We start from the raw sequence: 25248 nt of genomic DNA on the forward strand, positions 1-25248 counted from the left end.
TACAAATTGGATTTCAGTGCTGTTTGAGAACAACTCATTACAGCAGATTGTGTAATTACTGGTAAAGCAAACAGAAATCACCTTGCTAATCAACAGGGGATACAGATGGAAAAAAACAATTAAAGTAATCATAAGCCATCAATATTTACTTCACACAGAAAGTTTTTAATTGTCACTTAAAGACAATCCACACAAGGGCATAATTTAATTCAATTCAATTTTTAACTAGGGATAGTAAGACTGTTTTAAATTGTTCATCTCAAACTCAAAGATCATTAGCTGCTTCTTAACTCATCTGGCAGTGAAGTATCCAAAGCAGAAATGTTAGAGCTTTCCAGGAAATTATCCTGGAAAATGTAATATCTGTATTTTTTTAACCATTCAGTGAAAATGGTGGTGCATTTAATGAATGAACATCCGTGATCAGTTCTCAAACAAACAGGAAATTTGGCAGCAAACAGGAAATTTGGAAAGCTGCTCAATGCGGAATACAGATGTCCAGGTACAAACCCAGCAGCTCTGGCAAACACCAGGAACATGTTCTGTTATAACTATTCACAATATGCAGGGGGGAAACCTACATATTATTTTACTTTAGTAAAAGCATCCGCAAAATCCTCCCTAGTGGACTTGTTTAATAACTCATTTGAGATGTCTGGCCTCAAAATCCATTGCTGAGCCTTGCTTGAACTATTTTGCAGACAGATCACAGAATCACTAAGTTTCGAAAGGACCAACCATCAACCCAACACCACCATGCCCCCTAAACCATGTCCTGAAGTGCCACATCCACATGTTTTTTGCATACATCCAGAGATGGCGACTCCATCACCTCCCTGGGCAGCCTGTTCCAATGCCTGACCACCCTCTCAGTGAAGAAATTTTTCCTAATATCCAATCTAAACCTCCCCTGGCGCAACTTGAGGCCATTTCCTCTTGTCCTATCACTGGTTACTTGGGAGAAGAGACCAACACCCTCGTCGCCACAACCCCCTTTCAGGTAGTTGTAGAGAGCGATAAGGTCTCCCCTCAGCCTCCTCTTCTCCAGACTGAACAAGCCCAGTTCCCTCAGCAAGACACACTGCTTAAAGCTGTTGCGGGCCCCTGCCTCCGCGGCGGCAGAGCAGGCTCCCTGGGAAAAGGGGTGGAAGGAGCAATCTTTCTCCATGGTGACTCAGCTGGAGAGAAGCTGGTGGGGCATCAGGGCAAACATTGAGAACTAGAGATGATCTTCCCCTCCTCGCTGCAGGATGTAGCATCAGGACCCATTGCTGGTCATGGCTGAAGGGGAAGGAGGCTGCCAGCAGCTTTAAAAAAGCAATTGCTTAAAAAAATAACTTTCCTAAGTATCAAATCTTGAAAGACAGGACAATCTTAGAAAGAATTGGTGGAGAAACCCTCCCCTCCCTTCATCTCTGAAATCAGTAAATGACAATCAGATTTTTTTAAGCCTGGATTGGGACTAACTTTTGGTCATTAAATTGAATCCAAGAGCCGCAATAGAGATCATGAATTTGTGCTAATGGACTTTTGTAGAAAGATGACGTTAGTGCCCATTTAAGAGGGTTTTTCTGTGTATGCCACAGGCAATGAAACTTCGCTGTGACTTTTTTTCTGAGCATTCTTACTAATGAGTTGGGGACTTTACATCCCATTCCTGAGAGCTTTCTTGTGACAGCTTCTGTAGGCTACCAGCCACTCCCCTCTGCCTTCAAAGCATGATCCATGAGCAAAGAAGCTGTTGACTGCAACACCTCCCGTCTTTGAATGATGCTAAGCTCCGGATTGATGCCTTTCCTGAACTGACCACTGCAAGGGAATAATCCATCCCCTGTCAGCAGAGACTGGGACATGGCTCAGAATTAATTGGCTGAAGCTCGAACTAGATAAGCTTAAGATAATATTTATAGGTCAGAGGAAACAATTGAAAGGAACATCAAACATGACAGCAGCGTGCACAACCGGTGGCATTTATCTGCCCCTTGTTTTAAAACCCAACTCTCTCTGCCTGTCGCAGGACACGCCTGGTTGAAAGCAGTTTTCATAAACATTCGTTTTGGATGCGTCTCCGTCTCTGGCCAAGTTCAGACTCCTTGTTTAATCTGCTTTGTCTGAAGAGGTTTTGATTGCATGAATGCTTGGAAAATATCTATTCTTTGTGAAAATATTTGCCTCTGCATCCTAGCAAAGAGGACTGTGCGTGAACACCATTCCTGCTGGTGCTGTTGATGTCTGTCTACACTAGAGGTACACACAGTCTCTGCTTCACCTGAAAAGAGCTGTGGCCTGAGTGCCCACCACCCCAATTCATCTGCATAGAGAAGCTACCCTTGCAGTGTAAAAGGGGGTTACTTTTAGCAGCATACCTGCTATTTGTAGGGAGGCAATAGGTGTACATTAATGCTTTTTGAGCAGTATATCCAAATTTCAGCAGACATTTAAGGCCTCTTTCCCAGGTGCCCTAAGTTGAAATGAGCCTGTATTTTGTGGTTTGATTACTCCTAAAGAAATCTGTTGCAGCATTGTTAATAAGACTTTATTGCAATGTATTTAAAAGCACTCTTTTACAGGTTTGCTACACTAGCACACTTCTTGGAGATGCAGAGATCATCCTCTAGGGATTCTACATCCAGCAAAAATAGCTCTCAGTTTGTGGATTACTGTGTGTTTTGATGTTCAGGCTTTGCAAGACAGAATTTTCTTTAGTAATCCACAATTGTCAGATGGAGCCTTTGCTGTTCCACAGGTCCAAATCAGTGTCAAAGGTCTTTCACGAGGCAGGGCAAGTACAAAAAAAAAACCCAACAAAAAAAACCCCAGCAGTAATATGCTTATACCCCCTCTGGGCTCACTTCCCACTTAGAAATACTGAATACTTGCAAATTTTGAGCAGGTTTTATGAATTATTCACAACAGAAAAAAGATTCTGAGTTGCATTTGTACAATGAGAAAACACAGATGATAGATGGTTTCACATGTCCAATGAAAAATCAACCATCGCAGCTTGAATTTTGAATACCGATACCAAACTGTAATGAATAATTTGCAGATCAGGAATTTTTAAGTGAATAATTTTAAACAAATAAATTTGAGAAAATCAGACAAGTGGTTCATCTGCTTCTTTCGGAGCAGCTAATTTCCCCATTCACTGCTTTCGGCAGCTCAGTTGCAGTGATTTGGTTCTCAAAGGACCAAAAAGAAAATGTAAATTGAAGTAAAAAGTGTGCTGGAAAAATGATAGCATGTTACTCTGCCAATTCAGAGTGACAGGGTATGTGAGGGATAGGGTAGAAGAGCATCTGTTAAACCCGCTAAAAATATAGTACCGGGTTCTCATCATCCGCATTGGGAAATGACTTTGAAGAAAAGAATGGAGCATGGGGAAAAGTTCTTTATTCATTGAGACCACTAAAGGGCAAGTGATTTCCTGGAGTCAATTAATAACGAAAACAACTCCGGGGGGGGGCAACTTTTTGGCTAGATCAGGAGCCAGCAAAACCAACATTTAAATGTGGGTTAAGAAAATAAAAACCTCTGGGTCAGTAAGAAGACTCTGGGGTGGAACTGCTGGGGAGAAGCAGTCTCGGGGGCCTGCGGTCCCCTCTCCCCCAGAGGGCTGTTTTAGGCCATTTGTGCTCTGGATGTGTCCGGGGGAGCTGAAGCCCCTTTCCCCAGCTCACTGGGGCTGCCTCTGCAATATATCGTTGTGCTCACAAACCCCACACTTAAAAAGCAAACATGTGCCTAAATTTTTGGGTTACATGCTGACCTTGCATTCTCCTGTAGCTCCTCTTCCAAGGGAGCTTTTTGCATGGAGGACAGGATTTAGCTTAGCTTCTGTTTTACCGTCTTTGGTATTAATTAGGTGTCACAATATGAAGTATGTATTTCTAACAAGCGTGGAACTCATTTCAAACTGTTAATGATGCAGCAGAGCTCCAAACTGTTTCAGTGGACCCGTCGTGAAGAAGAAGACAGACCCCTACTTACAGCTGTGAGGATATTTAGCCCTCATCCAGCCCTTCTAGTCTTCAGAAGCTCATTAAAACAATAACTCCAATAACAAATTCCCGAAGCCCATATAAGATGAGTCCTGTTAGTCCCATCTCCCAACTGGAGAAACCAAGAAAGAAAAGCTATGTCCCTCAACCTTAACCACAGCGAGCGTAGTGTTCAGGGATGGGCTATAACTTAGGAACTGGTGGTTTCCAGTTTTGTGGTTAGATAATTAAACCAGGCCTTCCTCTTCTATTGGAGCTAATATGTGAAAAATGAGTGCCTTCCCTTTAAGAGGTTTCCAAGCAGGTATGCAAAGAGGAATTTATGATCTACAATTTATGTAAAGAACTTCCTTTTCATAAATCAATTTATTAAAGTTCTGGAAAAGCTTCTAAAGGCTCTGATCCAGCAGTGCACTTAGACATGTCCGTAACTTCGAACAAGTAAATCGTCCCATCGAAGTGCTTTCCTGGACCGGGGCCAAGGAAAGTGCAGTTCTCCCCAAGTCAAGGTTCAGATGTAAAATGGGGAAAAATAATTTATCAGAAGTTTAATAAGTTACACAGTCATGGCAGAGCTCTGCCAGCCTTGCACATTAATATCTCAAGCTAATAAGAAATGGCCTTGGGAAGATAATTGCCTCCTTATTGATACGCTGTGATGAAATGTTAAACCTCATCTGGAGGATGCGGTGTTGCTGACCTTTCCGTAATTTGGCAGATCCCACATCCAGGCAACGTGAAACTTCGGAGGGGATGTGCCTGGTTCCAGCAACGCTCCTGGGGCATGAGCTCCCTTTTGTTCAACTATTACTCGCTTTTAAGGATTATCACCGTAGGAGAACTAAGCATTGCGATATTTCAAGGATTTGGAGTATTTTGTGAGGTTTTGTAATAGTGAAATCACTTCAAAAAGAGGACTATTCACACCTTCTTCTGGACTCCTTCAGTGGTAAATACCTGGGAGACCGAACATACTGTTACGCACTCCTGGCGGCCTTGCCGGGAAACCACGCCAAGGACAGCTTCTCTAATCTGCTGAAAGACTTGTGTGTTGAGGTCATGTGTAGAGTGGTTGGAGGTAACTGGACCTTGTGCTAGCCAGGGGCGTGGGACGAGATGTGACATGCTAAAAGAAAGAGAGAATTCCTAGGGACGAGAAGGGAACGTGACTCAGGTTAGCAGGGTGACAGCTCTACGTAACGACACAAAGCGCTCTTCTCCGCCCTGGCACGCTGATTCCTGGGGATGCACGGCTACGTATCAAGACATCCTTCAAGCTTTGCCTAGAGTTGTTACTCAGAATCAGAGCGACAGCTGTCATTTTGCAAACGCAAAGCTGCCAGACTTAACAGCCCGGTCTTATGCATTACAAAATCCAACACAAGAAGCATCGTAGTTCCAAAATTATACTTACATCTACAATTAGGAAGTCAAGCCAGCACCAGGCGTTGGTGAAATACTTCTTGAAGCCATAAGCCACCCATTTCAGGAGCATTTCCAAGACGAAGATGTAAGTGAATATTTTGTCAGCATATTCCAGCATGGTTTTTATGTTTTTTCGATCTTCAAGGTAAATATCCTCAAAAGCCTGGAAGTACAAAAAATTGATTAAAAACTTCTCCCAAGCTGTGTCGGAAAGCACCGGTGCTGCACTGCAAGTCTGTAGTATTATCTGATGGGCTATCATGTACTGTCTGGTTTCTGATATATTTTAATGTTACCGTCAGCAGGGGTGCACGGGCACTAATAGGACTGACCTAACCTAAGAGAGGTACGTTCAGTTTTCCCTTATAATGGACACGTGCTTAGCTGTCTATCTCCAGCCTCTTCTGGCTGTGCTGACTAGACACCTTTTGGGTGTCAGAAAGAGCTTAAGCACCCTACATTTGGGAACGTGCGTCTGTAAGCAGGGTGCCACCCCAAGCCGCCCCAGGGCACCCTGCCTCAGCTCCCCTCGGCTGTGCCCCTGCTATCGGGGTGCCTCAGGCGTCCCGGGGCGTCGGACGCCCGTCCTTAGGAGGCAGAATATGACCCGTACATTTAGTCAAATACGTCTTATTGCTAATGGTGACAAATCGGGTTATTAACCTGCCTGTGTTATAGAGTACCGGAGTCCTCTGGCTTCTGTTCAGACATCACATTTCTGGTAGCTACAGCTCTCTGCCTCAAGAAATGCTCATTATTATTCACTTAACAGAACAATTATGTTTTAAAGGTCAAGGTATCTATCTACCCATCTCATCTGTCTCTCCACTAATCTTATGCAGAGCATCATCAACGGACTCTCAGTATCTGTATCAAATACAAGCAACTTAATAACCCCTTTAAAATATTTAAGATATAAAACAATATGCCTACTAAAATAAAACAAATAAAGTGCTCTCATAACTTAGCTTTCATTTTACAATGTACGTCAGATAAAGTGCAGGATCCCAGTGTCAGGGTTGCGTATATACAGCCCGTTTTGTGGTTTCTGAGTCGAGCAGCGGTTACGGTCGGCTTCCCAGCTGCTCTAGAGACTGTCATCACACAAGGCGCTCCCGTGTCCCTGTAACCTGGATAACCCAAGTTTTGGTATACTACTCTCATCCCATCGTGTGACCCAGAGCACTTGGTGGCGAGAAAGATTATTTGAGAGGGTCTGTGCTAATCGTCTTAATTATCTGCATTTACATATTTCAAGATCTGTAGCTACTTTCTGAGGAGCTTCAAAAAGTTAGCAAACAGCCAGCGCCTGGAGATACAAGAAGTGTGTTCCCTGTCACTCAGGCGGTCACACTGCTCTTTCGCCTGCCAGGGAACAGTAATTAAACTGACAAGAAAGCTTTGGCAGCCTGTGCCAGAGCTTGTCCATTTGTCCCCACGCTTTGGGGTGACGTTTTCACTGCAACTCCGTCTCCTATCTTGCCTTCAAAAATGATATTTCAAGGACGTGAAAGAGCTGTTGGAGAAAGCCACAGAAAACAGTGTATAGAGAGACTGGAGTTTATCACTTCTTGTAGGGGCTCACTCACTTCGTCAGATGACTTGCTGTACTTTGCAATTACGGCAAAAATAACAACAAACTATTTAAAGCGATTTCCTCCTCTCCCTCTTTTGCTCTCCCTGTTTTCTACTAACTTGTCAAAAAGTACATTGTGTTTTGCCTACTGAAAGCACACTGTGAGTCAGGAAGCAGCTTAATAAGGCATGAAAAATATGCTACCTGAATGCCTCAGGTGCACGGTACTTCTGCACGAGCTATGGAAATTACACAAATGACAAAACGCTGGTGCTTTGCCTTTTTTCACGGTGACAACGGATGAAATCTTTGCAATATAAAACGTCATTAAGGGTTATTTCTTCTGCTTTGCTTTGTGTGTTACAAAAAGAGTTAAACAGGATACCTGCAGTGTTATCCACAATTACTATTAAAACACAGGCTCACAGTTTGGGTGCTTACAGCTTAAATGTATAATAAGCGTTTTTGCATGGTTTGCAGCAAGCTGTAGATATATTCTCATGGTTTAACTACCACACACAAATATATACTGGCTTTTAAACTCCCTTAAGAACTTAGCATGTCCCAGGGATGTAGCCAGATGAGCTCAGTCTTTGGAAGAGCTCACCTCAGAATAACAGAAGAAAAAAGTTGTGTGTTGCCTCCAACATCTCCAGTCCAAATACTGAAGCACAGTGCTGATATGTGAGAAAATGCAGCATAATTTTCTCTTATACAGAATCGCACTGGCTAAATTGAAAATCGCAAAAAGTAAATGAATGCATGCAATGAAAATTAAATGAGATTTATATTGCAGTGTTCAGTGTCTAAGGCATTTTTAATTACATATGTAAGGAAGTGTATTCATCTAAAGTGTATTATAGCAAGCGACATGCCCCCTTTAAAATGTGTTAAAAAATTAACATGCTGATTCTCAAGCTGGTGCAAAAACTGTCAGACTCCATTGATTTCAGCAAAGCTATGACGATTTTCAGCAGCCTACTATTTACCCAAGGTTTTCAGCCTCTTACTTTTCATAATAAAATAAAATCCCCTGGGTGAAATTTCAGCCCATCCCTGGTGGACCTGGAGAACAGTCCATTCCTTTCCTTTTTGCATCAACATTTATGCATTTCCACCTTCTTGCCTCCCTGCAGAGACCTTCTTTAAACTACACAAACCCAGTACTTCTGTGTTTTCCTCTTTTTTTAGGCCACTGATAATTTGTGTTGCTCTCCTCTGGAGTTTCTTCAATTAGCCCATGTCTTTCCCAAAGTGCACTGCCCAGAGCTGAAGCCAGTGCTCCAGCTGAGGCCTCCTTGATGCCAACTGGAGTGGAAGAACATCCTTATTTATACAGCCCAGTGGGGTGTTCGTTTTTTGTGCGGTGCTGTGATGTAGTTTACTCTATCCTGTTTGTCGCCGGTTCTTTCTCCAGCCCTTTTTAGTAAATCTGCTACCTCACCAGTCATCCTGCATCATGCCTTTCTGCCCGTGATTATTCCTGAAGAGGTGAAGAAGCCATCTTTCTAAGTATGATGCTCTTACTATTTATGGCAGATTCATCCGTCTGGCTGAAGTTAATCCTGACCTCCAGAAATACATGGATAACCTGTCCAAACATGGCACTGCCTCCAAACCTAGTAGGTTTATTTCTTACTCCATCATGGAGAAGAAGATCAGCGACCACCAGACCAAAGCCTGAAGAAGTCTTGATATACCCCTTTGCTTAACACCTGGATAAAACCTTGGGAGAAGTCCCACCAAATTCAGTGATATTCCTGACATGTAAATGAACAACATAAATATGTGCTGCCATTGCTATGAGGAGCCCAAGGCTGATAACAGAGAGAGGATAATCCCAGTACACTGTGGGATCTCAGGAGGACAGGATCCCTTACCAGATCCCAGAGTCCTGGGCAATGACCAAGCAGCCTCCATACGTACCCATGTATTCAGGTGCAAGCAGCAGCTATCTGTGCAGGTTTAAGCCAAGGCGTATTCAAAACTCGATAGGCACCCGCTGGCTCTGTGGGTAGCACTGATTCAAGCCCCCTGCAATTTTATAATTTTGCTTTGCTGGTTACAAAATGTGTTTAAATAAAAGGGAAAAAAAAGCCATCCCCAGAGCAAAATACAAGCCTCCAGATGGTAACTACCATGGAGCAGTTAGGGGATGCTTAAGTAGTATTTTGGGCTACTTCCTCACATAAGACTTAGTCAAGGATTTACCTTTCAAAACATCTCCTCGTCATAATTTTACATTATAACAGAAGAAAGTTCCCCACCATATGGTAAAGGGAGGTGAAATCAGAAAAGCAGAAGACCGTTTTACTCTGAAATATGCTTTGCTTTGAGAAATGAGCAGTAAGGGCTCCTAAGATCTTAGCGACAGCTAACTGGAGAACATCTTCTCTGAGACCCATGTCCACTTTCCATCAGCTAGGAAATCCTGTTACACTTACCAGGGCTCCACTGCTCAGCAGGATCATGAATATGATGAAGGTTTCAAACCAGTTGTGTTCAACGATTCTGTAGCAGGTTTTCCGCAGCCTCCACCAAATTTTGCCGGGGAATTTTGTGATGTCCACTGAACAGCATGGGAAGAATCTCACACAAACTGAAAAGGAGCAAAACGAAACCAAAGCAATTGTTAAAAAAGTCCATTTATTTCTTAAAGCTGCAACAAGGAGCTGCTAAACAAGATTTTTTCTAGCAATAAGCTGCTGCATGGAGTTTTTCCTCCCTTGTTTTTTTCACCAACCTCTTCTGCTCTGCCTTCTGTTTCCCCTATCACTCCTCTATTCAAAAACATTCAAAATCATTTTAAGCATACCCCAGTGATTTCTCCCAATTATTTTTACGATACAGAATATATTGACCATGAGTCACTAGTGCCCTAGGTTAATCACACTGTGTGAGCTGAGCTCAGGCAGTGCCCCTCATCACCACTGATGACTTTAGCAGGTTATTACCTATAGTTTCCACATCCTTTTGAATGGAGGGAGGATATTATCTTGGCACTATGATACCACTGGAATTACTGATTAAAAGTGGCAATCGCATGGAAGGGAGATGAGGAGAGGAGGTGCTGCAGTGCAAATGGGCCCAATGTGCTGAAGAGGCTCAGACAGGAAAAGCAGGAGCAGATGTTGATCTCCTGTACTCTCATGAGCTTAAGCAAGACATTAGACAAACATTGGAAAGGTGTTTATGTGGTTAAAACCCCTTTGATGTCAGCAGAAATTTAAGTATCCAGTGTCTGTCCACAGAGGGTTACCCACTGGTGCTTCACAGAACTTTCTGACCTTAGAGAGAAATACTGTGTGATAGTTGAACATTGTGGTGGTAATGGGGACCACACATGGATCTCTGATAGGCAAAACCATGGCCATTTTTAGCCATCTTAGCAATATTAATTCGTTATAGCAAAAGGATATTGTCATTGGTAATGGGCAGATCCATCTTTCCCATTTGAAAAAGCACCATGTGCATTGCTTTGTGCTAGGTAAGAACGTAAAATTGTGTGAGAGGACACCCTGGTATCCAGGACCTGTCCCTCTCCAGGCTGGCCGTTCAGCCTGACGTCGGATAACTTGACTCAAATTTCACATTTGCTGATAGAATGACCCTTGGAAACCACTGTATTTCCAAAAAGCAAGCTTTTTTCCCTACATTTAATCCATGTGTTGTATAGAAAGAGACTTGGTTATGAAGCTTTATCAGTCCCATCATGAGAAAAAAATCACAGGCCAACTGCTTCCATAGCTAGCTGAAAGGTGGCCAAGGTTGCTAACAAGTCTTGAAGCATGTAACAACTGCTCAGAAGTGACAAGAGAGGACATCTCACTATGGCGATGTAATGAAACGTTATTGCACATAGAAATAATATTTAGGCAAGGAAACTGGGGAAGGAAAGAGGGTGAGTGCCAAGGTTACACAGACGCAATGCTGCTAATTCAAGGTGGCATAACTGAGGTGCCCGAGCTGCATGTGATACGTGAGGAGATCAAGTGCAACTCCTGGGATGCCGGGATTCCCAAGTAGCTGGAAGTGGGGCTGCACTGGCAGCAGGCTCTGCCAGGAGGAACAGAGCTGCTAAGTCTGCTGTGGTCCTCCTGGCATTTTCTGCAAGTGTTTACTAGCGCAGATCTCTGCTGTGGAGCAGCAGAACTGTAGGATGTCACTATCACGTTTCACACACGAACCACTCCCAGAGCTCCCCTTTCCCTCACATGTTTGAGGTGGTCGGAAGGTGTAGGCTCTTGGCTCTACGAAGTTTTGATATGAGACTAACAGGGTAGTAAACCATTTATACAAAGTTAATGGGGCAGCGATGCAAATAACTACCTCTCTCTAAATGCCTCCATCACACAGACACACACTAGTTCCCAATTTACCACTGTACTCTGGAATTCATCGAAATTCTGGGCTCAGAAAAATACACTCAAACTATTTGAGAAAAACATAATATTAGGAGAAGACAAAAGTGTAAGAACCAGCTCTCTGCCTCTTTGTAGGTCAGCTACCTCTCCAGCAAAGGAAAGTTTTATCCCTCTAAGTACTTCAGTCCTAAACACCAAAGAATCATGTCAAGGGATAAAAGGATATCATGTTAGTCACTATTTTTTGCTAAAGAGTAGCAAATAATTTTTGCTCAGAGACAGAAATGTGTGTGATTTGGGTATATTTTAGAAAGTAGGTACATGGAACAGATTTCAGACATGCAATAGTGCATGGTACCAGGATCCCTGAGCTAACGTACTCGTACGGCAGCTCTACTTAGTGATGCCCATGCAGTAGAGTCCCACCAACATGACATGACGGAGGGGTCTGTTAGAGGCATCTCTCAACAGCGCTGCCAGAACTGTTAAGAGAACTGCTCTTACACTACTTCTCACCCCACAACCTGTGGGTCATTACCAGGTTTCAGGTGTCTGGTCCACATTCTGTGCTGTTATGTTACTGTCCACCTCATTGTCAACTCAGATTTGGACCAGGGCTCAGATCCCCCATTCTTCAAGTGAACAGCCTAATGAGCAGACTCTTCACTATGTAAGTGGGGATTTCTTATGTTAAGCAGAAAAAAACTTTTTACTGGAGGTACCCATTGCTTCCAGCAGAATAAACTTTCCATGAGCCTACCTTGTTCCCATAAACAGTTTCAATCTGGAAAAAATCAGCATTTTTCAGACTGAAAACATTTGTCCAGAAATATTTGTCCACTCCTCTTTTCTCCTAAGTTACTTCCTAGATGGATACTTTGCTTTATAGTCTCTTATACGAATGCCTAAGCTTAGCTAGTAACAGGCATGATGTGTTCTCATGCTCTAAAAGAGTAGAAATGCTCCGTAAGTACCACTGGGAAAGGTTAGGATCTTCCAGGAGTTGGTTTTCCCCACCATATGATAATTGGATGAATCATTCCCTGGAGGAGTCTGTCTCTGTCCTTCCACTACACAGGGAGCCTACATGATTCCCTAAGCCCAGGCATGGCTAAAATTAGGGGATCACCTTCAAATTAAATACTAATGAGCAGGGCACTGTGAGATCTAAAATCGCCTCATTTGTGATGGAAAATACTTACAAAATGGTAAAAACAGGCTATTGCTGATTCAGTCAGCTTCCATCTGATAATCTACAGGCACAGAGAGATATTTTTAAAGACAGAAAGCCAGCTAGGACCACTAATCTTTTTTTTTTATCCTCTTTGATGGCTTTCATGCAATTCTGATCTGAAAAAAAGTCCTAGTTACTGACAGTAATACCTTGAAAAATCCAAAATAGCTTCTCAGATGAGTCAGCCCAAAATCACAGCACTATTAAATCCCATGTGTTTGATTGGGCTCAATTCAGAAATGTTTAAACCAGATTCTGATACAATTACTAATGTCAAGTATTCACTTCCGTGAATAATCATACTGGCTGTATTTCAGATGAAATGCTATTTTTAACTATTCATAAATCAAAGGGGAAAAAAAAGAAAATCAAAATAAAAAAAGAAAACTGACCACAAACAGATCTTTTGGTGAATTAGTAAAATTCTATTTCCATCTCAAATTTCCTGATTTCCCTCAGTGACTGCTATTTCATGTCTCTGCTTTTCTGGACTCTCTCGTAATGCTGGTAGCCTACTGTTCTGGTGACCGTGACCCAAGCTTAAATGCTGAATTAGAAGCTTCACATAACCCAACAAAAAAGTTTACCTGATCTTGGTCAGTATTCCAACAGGGTTTTTTTCCCCATTTCTATGAAATCAAAACATCAAAACCATTCCAGTGTGTCTAAGGCATGACCTGGTGAGAGTCTGAGCAACCATAACTCCAGCTGGGTTCTACAAGAAGACAGGTGGTCAGCAGAGCCCAGCTTCAGGTTTTGAAAGCTATTTACTTTATCCACACAGAGACAAGTATTCATTAACACCTTTTAGCACAGCAATGGAGCAAGGCAGGAATAAACCCTTTGGCATTTCTTATAACAGCATTACTCATACTGCCTTGTCTAACACATTTGTGCTATGCCCCTGAAATCAATGCTGGTAGGGAACGGGTTGTGCAGAAGCAGCTGATCACCTTGTGATTTAGTCAGGATTTGGTTTTGTCACCCTAATTCATGTTGGGCTACAACTTTTTTGAGAGCAAACGGACTCATTTCCACCATGGCCTTTTGGGTAGTAGGCTACTTCTCACCAGAAACACAGAATAGCAGGGAACGTCCCCCCAAAGGGTCGAGTTAGTTGCTGGTAAATCAGTGAAGCTGTACTGAGCTGCATCAGTGGTCAACTTGTCCAAGAACAACATCTGTTTTCAATTCACATTATAAATAATTTCTCATGAAACAGAGACCTATTTACCAAGAAACCTTTCCACACGCATCGGTATGCCATGATAGTATTTAGTTTTTGTTTGTTTTTCATGACAAGGGAATTGTTCCCTTCAGTCACTGTGGTGTCTTATGACACAATCACAAACTGCAGATTAAAACGTGTCCTAAACTGCAGTCACCGCTGCAGGTGTGACAGAGAAAGCTCTTATTTAAACATCTGCCACAATGATAAACAAGTTACCAGGAAAAAAAAGGGAAAAAAAAGTAAAGTGTGGGAACTATACTGCAAAAACTTTCTCTTGCGTGCATGACAGCCAAGCCTATTGATTTCAGACTTACAAGTAAAACTTTCACAAATCTACTGTTTGTTCACACCAACAAATACATTTAAATTTACATAAAATTATTAGATATGTTTTGGCTGGATTTTCCTGCTGATTCTCTTCAGTAAACCAGGATGGCCAATTGATTTCTTCTATACTGTGGTCCAGTATGTCTGGTACCTTGTGTTCAATCCGCAGTAATTTTGTAGCTGCTTTCACACAGGAGTTCCCAAGTATTGGGGCATTCATTTTTAGAACAAAACAATATTTTGCTTAGCTTTGAATGCTGCTTACAGCGCTGCTTGGTTTGACACAAAGAAAATACAGCTTCCTCAGCATAAACTCAAGCAGACAGGTATTCATAACATGGTTTTAATATGTATATCTGCCAGGCTGGGTTTCTAATGACCAGTCCGGCTAGCTGCGTATGTCCAAGCAAGAAAACAAGCCTTGATGTAGACCCCAGCTGTCTCCCCATGCGTGGAGGGAACATGATCTCTGTAGACCCTCCTTGTTTAACCCCTTTCTCATCTTCTGGCCCCACCAACCCACTGGCGTGCATGGCTGGGCTTTACACTGTGCAGCTCTAGGGCTAACACAGAGGAGAACTGCCACCACCGCCGCCAGCATTTCGGTACCTGAGACACATATGGAGCTTTGGGTCTTTTCTTGTGTAGTACAGCTGGGTGCTGCCAAGAGAGCATCTGACAAAGCCGCAGTCTGCCAGGTGATTTCACTCTTCCAAGGGCTTTACAAGGGTACATTTCTTGTTTATCTGCTGCTACTCTCCTCAAAACGTATCCTCTCAGAGGTCACTACAAATAACGGTGTGACACCTTGAAGCAAAGGCAGTGGGCAGCCTGTTCCACCACCAATGTCAGCCCTGCTTTGCGCGAGGGGGTGGACGAGCTGAAATCTAGAGGTCCTGTCGCTGCCATAGGGCTGTAAGAGTTTTATGATGTCTGAAAACTGTATACAAGAAAATACTAGCACGCCCTTCCTGATGGAAGAAAATGCTGTTGTTCAGATACTATGGCTAGAGGAAAAAGATACTTCAAAACTTGATTTTGTTCTGTGTTTTTTTCCCTAGAATGAAAGTTAACATGTTTTGTTGGACTTGGTTTGGTTTTACTCCGCTTTTAAACATCACCTGGTGGTAGTCCCCATAGCTCAGCTTAGATTTGTTCAGTTTAACGGTCTGTTTGTTCTCCTCTCCACTTTTTTATTTCTAAACAGCCACTAACTCTGGTTCGGGAGGGCATGACGCAGATCCCACCATTAATCAGAGTAACTTCACTTTAGTGCATGGCATTTTCCAGCCGCGATAATTGCTCCTACATGGTCACATGAAAAACTGTTTGTGGGCGTTCTCGCTGTCACGAGTTGCGATCAACCGCGTGTTGAGCCAGGTAGCTCATTCTCGCACGACCATCTGATGATACTCCTTTGAAACCTTTGCCAGCGGGCTGTGTCCGGGGAATTACGCTTGAGGGCTTGGTGAAAACTTTCTCCTATTAGGGTCTGGGAGAGAGGAGTGTGCTGGGGCCGGGGGGCTCTCTTTGGATGGCCTTCCATGAGACACAGAAGAGAATGTCCAAACAGACAGCAATTTTTGATGCGAACACATACCAATGGAGGTAACAGGATTGGAGTGTTGCAAGGCATCTGGAGGAAAAAATACCCAAATAGCTGGCATTGCCTAGATGTTGCTTTCCCATCAACTGGCAACAAGAATGATGTCTCTATTTCTATCAGGTTTTTCCCAGCAGAACTTGCTAGCTGCCAGAGCTGTGACCCTACCTTGGCTTCACATTTCCTGACCCAAGAATATTCCCCGTTGACCCTAAGCAAAGCTATTTTGAGATGATAACGAATCAACAAGTGCCCCCCAATAAAAACGACCTATGGCTAATCTAGGTCACCTAACTCCGGGAAAACTGTGACCTCAGCAAACTTTCAGCAACTATTTCAAGAACATGCATTATCTTCATTGCCTTTGTTATCTGAAAAAGGGGGTTGAATCTGGAACATATTTGTTCAGGACACAACCTATGGTGGATGTATTTAGAAATGCCATAGTTTGAATTTAGATAGCTGGTGAGCTAACAAGGTAAGAACTTAACCCTTCCCTCTGCCCTTCCTCTTCATCTCATCTAATCTCTTTCTTTCACAAGTATTAGCTGGCCATTCTCCCAAATATACCAAATATTGTTGTATCTCTCTATTACAAGCCAGTAAAGGTAATACTATATAAATTTGCCTAGTGCTTGGCCTTCAGTAATTTCACTTTAGTCCTTTATAACCTTGCCATATCTCAGCTAACTAGACTGTTGTTTGTTTGCTTGCTTATTTTTTAACTTGACTGAAATGATAACTGCATGAGGTTTAATCACAAAGGGAAGTTTGGGTAAAAATATTGGAAGTTATTTAGAAGAAGAAGATTAAAGGAAAACACTTTCTTTCCCCGTGTAAGTAAAAACAAATGTTAATGTCATTGCAGTAAGAATCATTAGGACTTTCAGTTTATGGCACTTGGACTTGAAATTTGATGAGGGAACATTCACGTATCAAGTTTATGCATTTTCGCCAAATCCATGAGGAACGTGATCACATTTAGCCTACTCAGTATCCTCTGCAAAATCTGCATGGGTGTGTGCTGCACAGGAAAGCAGAGCAGATGTGTTGGGGAGGACATCGCCTGCAACCGTGTCCCCAGTGCCCCCGACCGCCGTGCGCTGGGCCAAGGGCTGGGAGCAGGTTCTCCTTCAATTGCCGTTCAGAGCTCGAGGCTCGGCTGGCAGTACGCTGGGAGAAGAGAACAACACCCTGACTTGAACAGGGACCGGTGAGGAACTAGGAGACTTGAGGACTAAAAAGAAAAAGGCAGGAGCAGGGATGCTGAGGAGGAAGGGAGAAGGAGCCAGCAGGGTGGATGCAACCCAGGGTAACCTTGGGGTTCAGCCCACATTGCCTTCACTTCTACATTTCTCTGCTGTCAGGATGACAAGCAGGCTTCAAAACTGGCTTAATGCTTCCAGTGAGTCATCTAGAAGAGCACCGCTTGCCACTGCTACACCGCACCCCATTGATAGCAACGGAGAAGATCGGACAAACTGGGTTGGTACTGATGTGGTCTTGAACGTTGGAGTTTCGGGCAGTTCTGGTTATTTTAAGACAGAGCGAATTACAGAGTGCTACTGCTGTGGGAATGAATCAGGGCTGTGCACTGAATGAAGTGATGGGTTGTGTGATGTCCATCTTATTTCTTTTAAAAACTGGAAGGCAATCATGGACAACCACAGTTTTAGAATTTGTAAACTGGCATCTGACTAGCACTGGTCTTGTGACACTGGCTCGTTTAAGCAATTATAATATAATTTGTCTCTTTGCAGTGCACAGCATAGATTGCTGCTCACTAGCCTCATTAAGAAATATGTTGTGAAAGAATGAAAACACCAGATCTAATTTCTAAATGTTATTGTATGGGCCAGATTAGTTACAGCATAGTACCATGCTTTCTTCCATCAGCTGCATTAATTTTTGGCTACTGCTTTTAAGCAGAGCTGCCAAAAAAATATTTAGATTCTAGGGACATTTGTAAGCCCTGCAGGGCTCCGTTACCTCATTCAATCATCTTTCTCACACATATAGAGATGCACATTTTTGCTGACTTCAGGGGCATTCATATACCCAGCAAATCATCTCCGATCCCATCTCAGCAGCTCTGTTTTTATTTATAACAATCCTTGAATTTTCAAGGGAATACACTAACATTCAGTTAAACCTATTTTTCCTAACCCAGATTTAAAGAAAAATGAGGAATCTGACAAAGATGATGTTTGGAATAGAACTTATTCTAAGAAGAAATCATTTAGGACCTTTTTTGCCTTATAAATTTAAAGTAGATCTTCTGATATATCTGGGTTTTAAACCTGTGTTTTGGAGCAGACAGTTTTAAAAAATTAATAAAATGCTGGCTTATTCAGGTATTAAAAGCAGTTATGTAAATGTGAATTGTTGTCTAATATAATTAAGTAAAATACCTTATACATAGCACATCCATGATCAGATGAAAGTTACTGGACATGCTTAACTTAACACCCTTTAAAAGAAATGGAAGAGAATCCCTGGGACTCATGAACTCCCCAGACGATTTCTGTTAACCGTCTATATATGTTTTACCAACAGAAACATCCTGATCTGGTTAGTTCGCTACCAAATTTGATCATACACGCATGTTGGGAGGCAAAAAAATCTTCATTAGCCAAGTTAGAAAAATCAACATATGAAAACACTCCTCTATGGCACAAACCATGATGGAAAAAGCCCAGCAAGCTAGAAATTGCACAGCCATTTAGAGCATGCTTTTGGCTTCTCTCTCCTTGGAAACCCAAAGACTAATGTTAACAAGTGATTCCGAGAGCATGTTTGGAGCATTACGGTATCTAAGAAATGAAGTGCATCCAGTGAAATACTATTGCAAGCAGCCAGAGCAACGTGGTGTGAAGGTGGAGAGATGTTCACTAAGAGAAGAGGAGGTTTCTTGCCTCAGCATTGCAGGGAAATATGCAGGCCCTTACCTTCAGGGAAGCAATCTTCAGGCTCCATCAGCTCCTCAGCAAACTCAGGGATCTGCTCCAGCAGTTCTGCAGGATTTGTCAAATCCACTGTGCTGCCTTCAGAAAGACTGATTTCATCAAGCTTGTTGTCAACAAGAGCAAAGATGAGGAAAACAAATTGATCAATCGCCCCAGAGGAAGTAGCTGAGCTTTTATTCCACTAACCGATACCCCAGAGCGACCGCGACGGGGATGTCACCATGCGCGTCACGCGGTGCCCACTCTGCGCGTGGCAGCTCTGCCTGTGCTGCGGTGAGCTAGCAGCTGACCCGTCAACAGAACAACAACAAAAAGTTAACACGTAAAACTTAACTTTTTAAAATAAAAGAGAAGCGAACTGTAGAAAGAGCAAACGTCCATTGAACGTTAATGGTAGGTGGGAGCATGGAATGACAGAACCGCTCATGATTTTAAGGCTTATACGTCCTAAAGGCTCATACCTTCAAATGGGGGGACAAGAAGTGGGACCTAGCTCCTGAAATGATGAAGGATGAACTTGATAACCTGTGCTGGGTGCCTGTCTCTGGGGCCTCATTCCTGAGGTGCCTTCACCCACAGCGGATGGGTGAAATCTGCATCTTCTCAGTCAGGACCATGCTCTGCTCCCTGCTGCCACAGCTTCTCTTCCCAGATGAGCAGAAGTCCTTCTGACACCAGGGTCCGGTCACGCGAAGCCCCAGGCACACATGTGTGAGAGGGCTCTTCCACCCGCCTCATCCCAAGGCTAACTTATTCCCACCACGTGATGTGGCCCCATGCCTTTGGTCACACACGTCGGAGCTTAAGGTGGTGTAGGAGGATGGACACATGGCTTTTGAAAGCCTTTCAGAGGCTCTCTCACTTGCCTGAAATATTTGACACCACCATCTTAGGTGCACTGTTTAAATTCAGCGTTTCTCAAATCCTCCACTGCAAATGGGGACAAGAATATTCCTGATCCCTGAAGCATTGGTTGTGTTACCTATTTAGAGTAGGGACTCTCAAGTAGATCTGGGTAAAAATTCCTGGGGAATATATTATTTTAAAAAATTGGTTTAGGGGCTATGCAAGAAATTCGGTTAAATACAGCAAAAGAACTTGATAAAAATCTTAAGTTGTACCTGGAATTTTGGCTGAAGTTGCTATTGAAAGAGATATGATACGTGATTAAATAAGTCACCCAAATATGAAATAGAAATTTCATTTCAGGTCAAAACTTTCTTTTAACATTTTCTTTAGAAGAAAGCAGGATTTTTTCCCCCATATTTTATTTTACCAGTCAAAGTAAAATATTTCCATCTTGTGTTAATCTAAAATTATATTTTTCTTAATTATTCAACTTGGCCACTAAAGTGGAAGATCTAATATTTGCCCAGACCTGCTCACTGTTTGTGTCTGGTACAAGTGGCACAGAGCACTATCTTGTACAAATGGGCAACATCAAAGCTGGTATCTTCTGTGTGTAATAGCAATGCAAAAAAGCTATAAGCAGGAGTCGGGACAGGTGGGTTTTTTGTGAACTGTCCTATTATGTTCTCTGAGTACCTACTGAAGTATTTCTGTGCTTTATCTTGCAGTTCTCTTGTCTCTACTTAAAAAAATAAGGACAATACTTACCCATGCTTTTAAACAACCTGTGAGATAGTTATATGAGAGATGGTATGTACACATACAATATTATTTTCATGAAGTTGATAGTGATGGAGTTAGAGAATAGGTACATCTTTAATATATTTATTATTAATGTGAAAATGGGCCCTCTGTTTTCCAGTATACACAGTCAATGCAAAATTTATAGCTGAATTCAGAGAAATGCTGAACCTGGGGTAAAATGGTCAAGATTGAACATTCCAGCAATGCTTGCAAGCGGGGATGGAAGCTACTTGTTTGCAATTAGCTGCATCATCCAGAAGGTCATAGTCTTGACTAGGGTTTTTAATGCTCTACTCAAAAGGACTGCAAACGATTGAGAAGAGACCTTTTAAAGAGAGTTAGAACAGAAAGCACAGGTCAAAGACGTGAATAAAGCTTCTAAAAAAATCCATATTCAGAATGCAGCTGTTGTACAGAGCCCATTTTCTACAGACTACCAATGGTATATGATGGTGGAAAAAATGTCATACCAAGTTTTAGCACAGTCAGAACTTTCTGATACTGTTCATTAGGGAATGCATTTAATCATTATCTGTTCTGTTATGAAGATGTCAAAACACAGATCACTGAAATAGTCCTAAATCATATACAGCTGTAGGATGCAGAGAATAGGAGTTCCAATGAGAAAAGCCTTGTTGGATGTAATTCATACCAATAGACAAAAATCAAAGAAAACTATGAGAACAATGTCAGCTCGATAGCATCGTCAATGAGCGCACTGTACTTAGCGGAGACAGGTCAGGAAATTCACAAAACACAATACGGTGCAATTATAATAGACTACAAGGAAAACATCTTAAAGAATCAAGAATTCTCGAGAGTTGTTTGTCAGGAGTTTTCAGAAAATATTAGAATCCATCAGCATCAAAGGGAGATGGGTAACATGCAAGACAAAACAGACAGGATTTCTTCCGAAAAGCCTTCAAAGAAGAAGAGGCATAAAACACTAGGCAAAGGTTTGAGGATCCAAAATGGGACTAGAAAAAGAAGGAACCAGAAGAAAAAGAAGGAAGAGAGGAGGGAAAGATTAGGAAAGCTTGTAGGAAAAGCAGCAAAGTTTACTCTTTGTCAGAAAGGTTAAAGGGATTAAGAAGGTTTTCATGAACTCAGTAATGGAAAGAAAAGAGCTAGAGACATAGTAACAGTTGATGAGGGAGACGTAACTAATGAAAATTCAGTTGCCTAAGAAAATAAACTCTTGAAGGAGCTCAACAAGGGGATCAATAGAAGAGGAGGGAGAGCCTGTAATGTAGGTAGAGAAATATTTAGAAAGCCTGAAACATGTGCAAACCAGCAGACCCAGACAAAGCACCTTGTAGGGCATAAAGGGATCCGATACACCAAGTTAACACACCGTTAGCAATCAATGGTGAATGCTCATGGAGAACGGGAAACAGCCCAGCAGAGCGGCAATCAGTAAACACAACACTGAGCTTAGAGAAGAGGGAAAGCGAATAGTCATGGGAATCACAGATCACTAAACACTTGCTGTAGCCTGTGATTAAAGTAAATTAAATAAAGACTCGGAGGAGAAAAGGAGAGTGCTTTCTCAGAGTGAAATGTCATAGCGATTAAAGGCGGTGAGGTGGTTCTCCAGTATGCTGAGGGTACTGTGCACAAGCGGGGTGCAAAGAGGCCAAAAGAAGGCAAAAAGGAAAAATACAGAATGTCCTCTCTCTTTCTTGGAATAAGTGAGCGGAGGAGGTGTACCAGGCAGAGACAACAGGATCCACCAGAAACCCTTTTGGGAGACCTCCCACTAGTGCATAAATTCATGCTGCAGATGGTAGTTTTTAATGTGTTTCTGGGTGGAGTGGCTGTTTTAAGCACCCAGACAGGGCTTCCACACCCACCTCTTGTGTCTGTAATAGTGGCAAATTGATCTGAACGGGTTTTTCAAAAAGCCCTTAGCAGAGAGATGCTGGAATCTTATTGAAGGTTGATGCTTGCTAAAAGCTTAACTCTCTTATCTCCCTTCCTCTCTCCCTTACCTCTGAAGATCACAACCTTAATCTACCAAACTGACATATGATATACAAACCTTAAGAAAATATCTGGATGACTATGATAGAAAAGTCTACTTTTAAAATAAATTGTAATTGGCTTGGATTCACCCATTGCTGCATGGAGAAAAGCCATCCTAAGGACTCAAATATAACACAAACTTCATCTTCAGAGGAGGAGATCTGTAGGGATTAGAGTCAGCATTATCTTCACTGAAGATATAGGAGAGGTACTGCCTGATATAATCCTCATGTTAGCTGATAACATTAAATCGGAGAGAGTATTGAAACTGAGGAAGCAGAAAGGAAAAGAGAAGTGAAGTGGACAGAACATAGCAAAATGAGACTTGACTCAAAACAGTACAAAGGAGCGAGAGTTCGGGGAAAATTTCAATGGAAATTCTGGAAATCTGTAACCCCAAGTCACCTGGAGTAGTAATAAAAAATTAGACGTGATTTTGCAGTGGGGTATAACAATGCAGAAAACCTATACGAAAGCATCATGTCTAGATAATGAATTACTTTTCCTCTCTTTATTGTTCTGTGGAAGTTGTATTCGGAATATTGTGCTTACTTCTTGGGAAAACAACTCCAAAAAGGAACAACTGAGGGAGTTGCAGAGAAAGAGGTTAAAAAAGTCAGTTAAAGGACACAGAGATACTAATTTACAAGAAATAATGAAATGAAAGAACTGTGTGTGACTTTAGGGGGTAGGCCAAAGACAAAAGGAAACTAACAACAGCCTATTAAATTAAGTTATAATAATTCATAAAAAAAGAATGACATATAAAATTGGTAAAAGACAGTAGTGAAATGGTACTTTGAAAGGAAAAAAAGGGGGGCAGGGCTGGTTATTAAGGCTACCCAGCCATGAAATTTTTTTCTAAGTGAATGGTTCACTTTGGTAAATGAAGAAATCTAAGCTGCCTGATACATTTAAAGGTAGATTCCACAAAGCTGTACAAATTATTGTACGGGGCACTCCTTTGGCAGAGAAATCAACCAGTTCATTCTCTGAGGTCTTATCCACCTGTGACTTCAATCATTTTATTTCTATGGTGTCTTTCGGATGATTTATATAGGATGAATTTTTAATCATGTAATGTATCCTTTACTGACAGAGCGCATTCGGAACACATTCAGTGCTTCCTGTTATCGACTGAATCACTCAAAGCCCTGCCTCTTGAGCATAGCAAATCTGTTAAGTTACTTCCTCGCAGTCGCTGGCTTTATTTGGCTAGTCGCAAGTTCTTGGGACATTCATCAAAAAGATGATTAGCATGTCCTTATGAGCCGGCACAAAGATTACTTCTGAATAGGAGGACTGTAAGTATGTAATGTCCATGCAAGATCTGGCCTTCAAAAATAGCATCCTTTAGGCTTTGCTCTTTCATGTTGGCATTCATAGCCTCATGTGAACTTCCGTTTGATTTCAAGTCATCCCTGGATTATTGCCATATTCCTCCACCTCTTTCTAAGCAGCTGCAAATAGAATCAATCATGCTCTGCTATAGAAAGGTGACATTTGTGTCCCAGGACCCTTTGAAAGTCGAGGGAGGAAATGGGGATTATTTCTTTATCACGATGTTGCTGAATATATCAGGGCTAGAATGTTCCTGTTTTATCATGACATTTCATTATAGCACTAAGAAAGGACATCGTTTTCCAGCCTCCATGTTAGGATCACAGGGTTTATTTATCTCAAAACTACATTTAAACATGAAGGATACCTAATCCCCTGACAGAAAAAATCCTGAAACCACCTTCTAATTCCTCCTAGCTGTAATGCTACATCTGATCACTTTAAAGTTTTGGGTTGCTTTGGTAAATATATATGTACATCTTTTTCCTGAGACTGGGTTATCAAATATTTGAGTCTCCTTCCTCTAAAATTCAGGACCTTTTCTTTCTGAAGATGAGTTCAATATGCCAAGAAGTATTCTGGGGAGGAGGATTGCTCCTTGAAGAAATGCTTCATAGCTAGAGGATTCCTGGCTACTGTGAGTGGAATTTAGCTCACCTAAACGTACAACTCATCTAGTTACCCTGGGCTCCCTTTATAGTCTGTGGAGAGAAACAGGGACTTTTAGAAGATGATTCATCTGACCTAATTTAAATGCTGGTTTCAGTCGGAGATGAGACACATTTACCTAACTACATCGGCTCCAGATCCTCACTGACTATAAAGGGGCCTCAGGTGACACGTTCAGATGCAGATGTCTACATTTAGTGTAGTAAATTCCACCCCAAATGACAACATGAATCAGCAGGTCTGGAGAAGGTGAGCTCTGGCTCTGTGACGGTCTGTTTCCTGTTGTCCTGTCAAGATTTCTCCATGGGATTGCTCCTTCTGGGCATAAATTTGCCAGCAGTTTTATAGCAGAATTGGGAAAGCTGTGATGCTTGTTGATACTATGTCATCCTTTCCCTTTCACTAGTTCAGTCCCCCAAATCCACCACTGGTTCCAATCTCAAGGAGCTATGGAGTTCTCCAAACTGCCAGAACATCACCCAAAACGTCCAGCTCCTGATTTCAAAGACAGGAATCCATCACTCTTTAATAATAAAGCCAATGTTATGTCAATAAAATGCTAAATCTGCATGGGAAAACCCCAAAAAGTCAGCAAGAAGGATACAGGGAATTCAAAGCCTGGAGTCATTCAGTGTACAGTACAAAGATATGTATTTTGGTATTCATATTTATAAGGACAACATAATCCTACAAATTGAAAATAAATGTCAATGTGCACACATTGAGAAACAATGAGTGAGCTGCACTTTGGCCGACATTAGCTGAATGATACCAAGGCTTACTATGTAGTTAGTATCTCCATGTCAGCTACTTAAAGTGTTGCACCTTTCTTG

The 25248-nt window shown here is 42.0% G+C and overlaps 1 protein-coding gene across 1 annotated transcript in view; it reads right to left on the reverse strand.

The window, feature by feature from the left end:
- The window catches only part of SCN5A (sodium voltage-gated channel alpha subunit 5), a gene marked incomplete at its 5' end in the record, with an annotated part of 185797 nt that overhangs the window by 30182 nt on the left and 130367 nt on the right, over positions 1-25248 (reverse strand). The window contains 3 exons of the mRNA XM_082015636.1: positions 5416-5589; positions 9447-9601; positions 18710-18830. Coding sequence (XP_081871762.1) covers positions 5416-5589; positions 9447-9601; positions 18710-18830 — 450 coding nt within the window. The remainder of the gene's footprint in view (positions 1-5415; positions 5590-9446; positions 9602-18709; positions 18831-25248) is intronic.

Source organism: Phaethon aethereus, assembly GCF_964289735.1.
Source record: "Phaethon aethereus genome assembly, chromosome: 2".
In the NCBI taxonomy this organism is placed as follows: Eukaryota; Metazoa; Chordata; class Aves; order Phaethontiformes; family Phaethontidae; genus Phaethon; species Phaethon aethereus.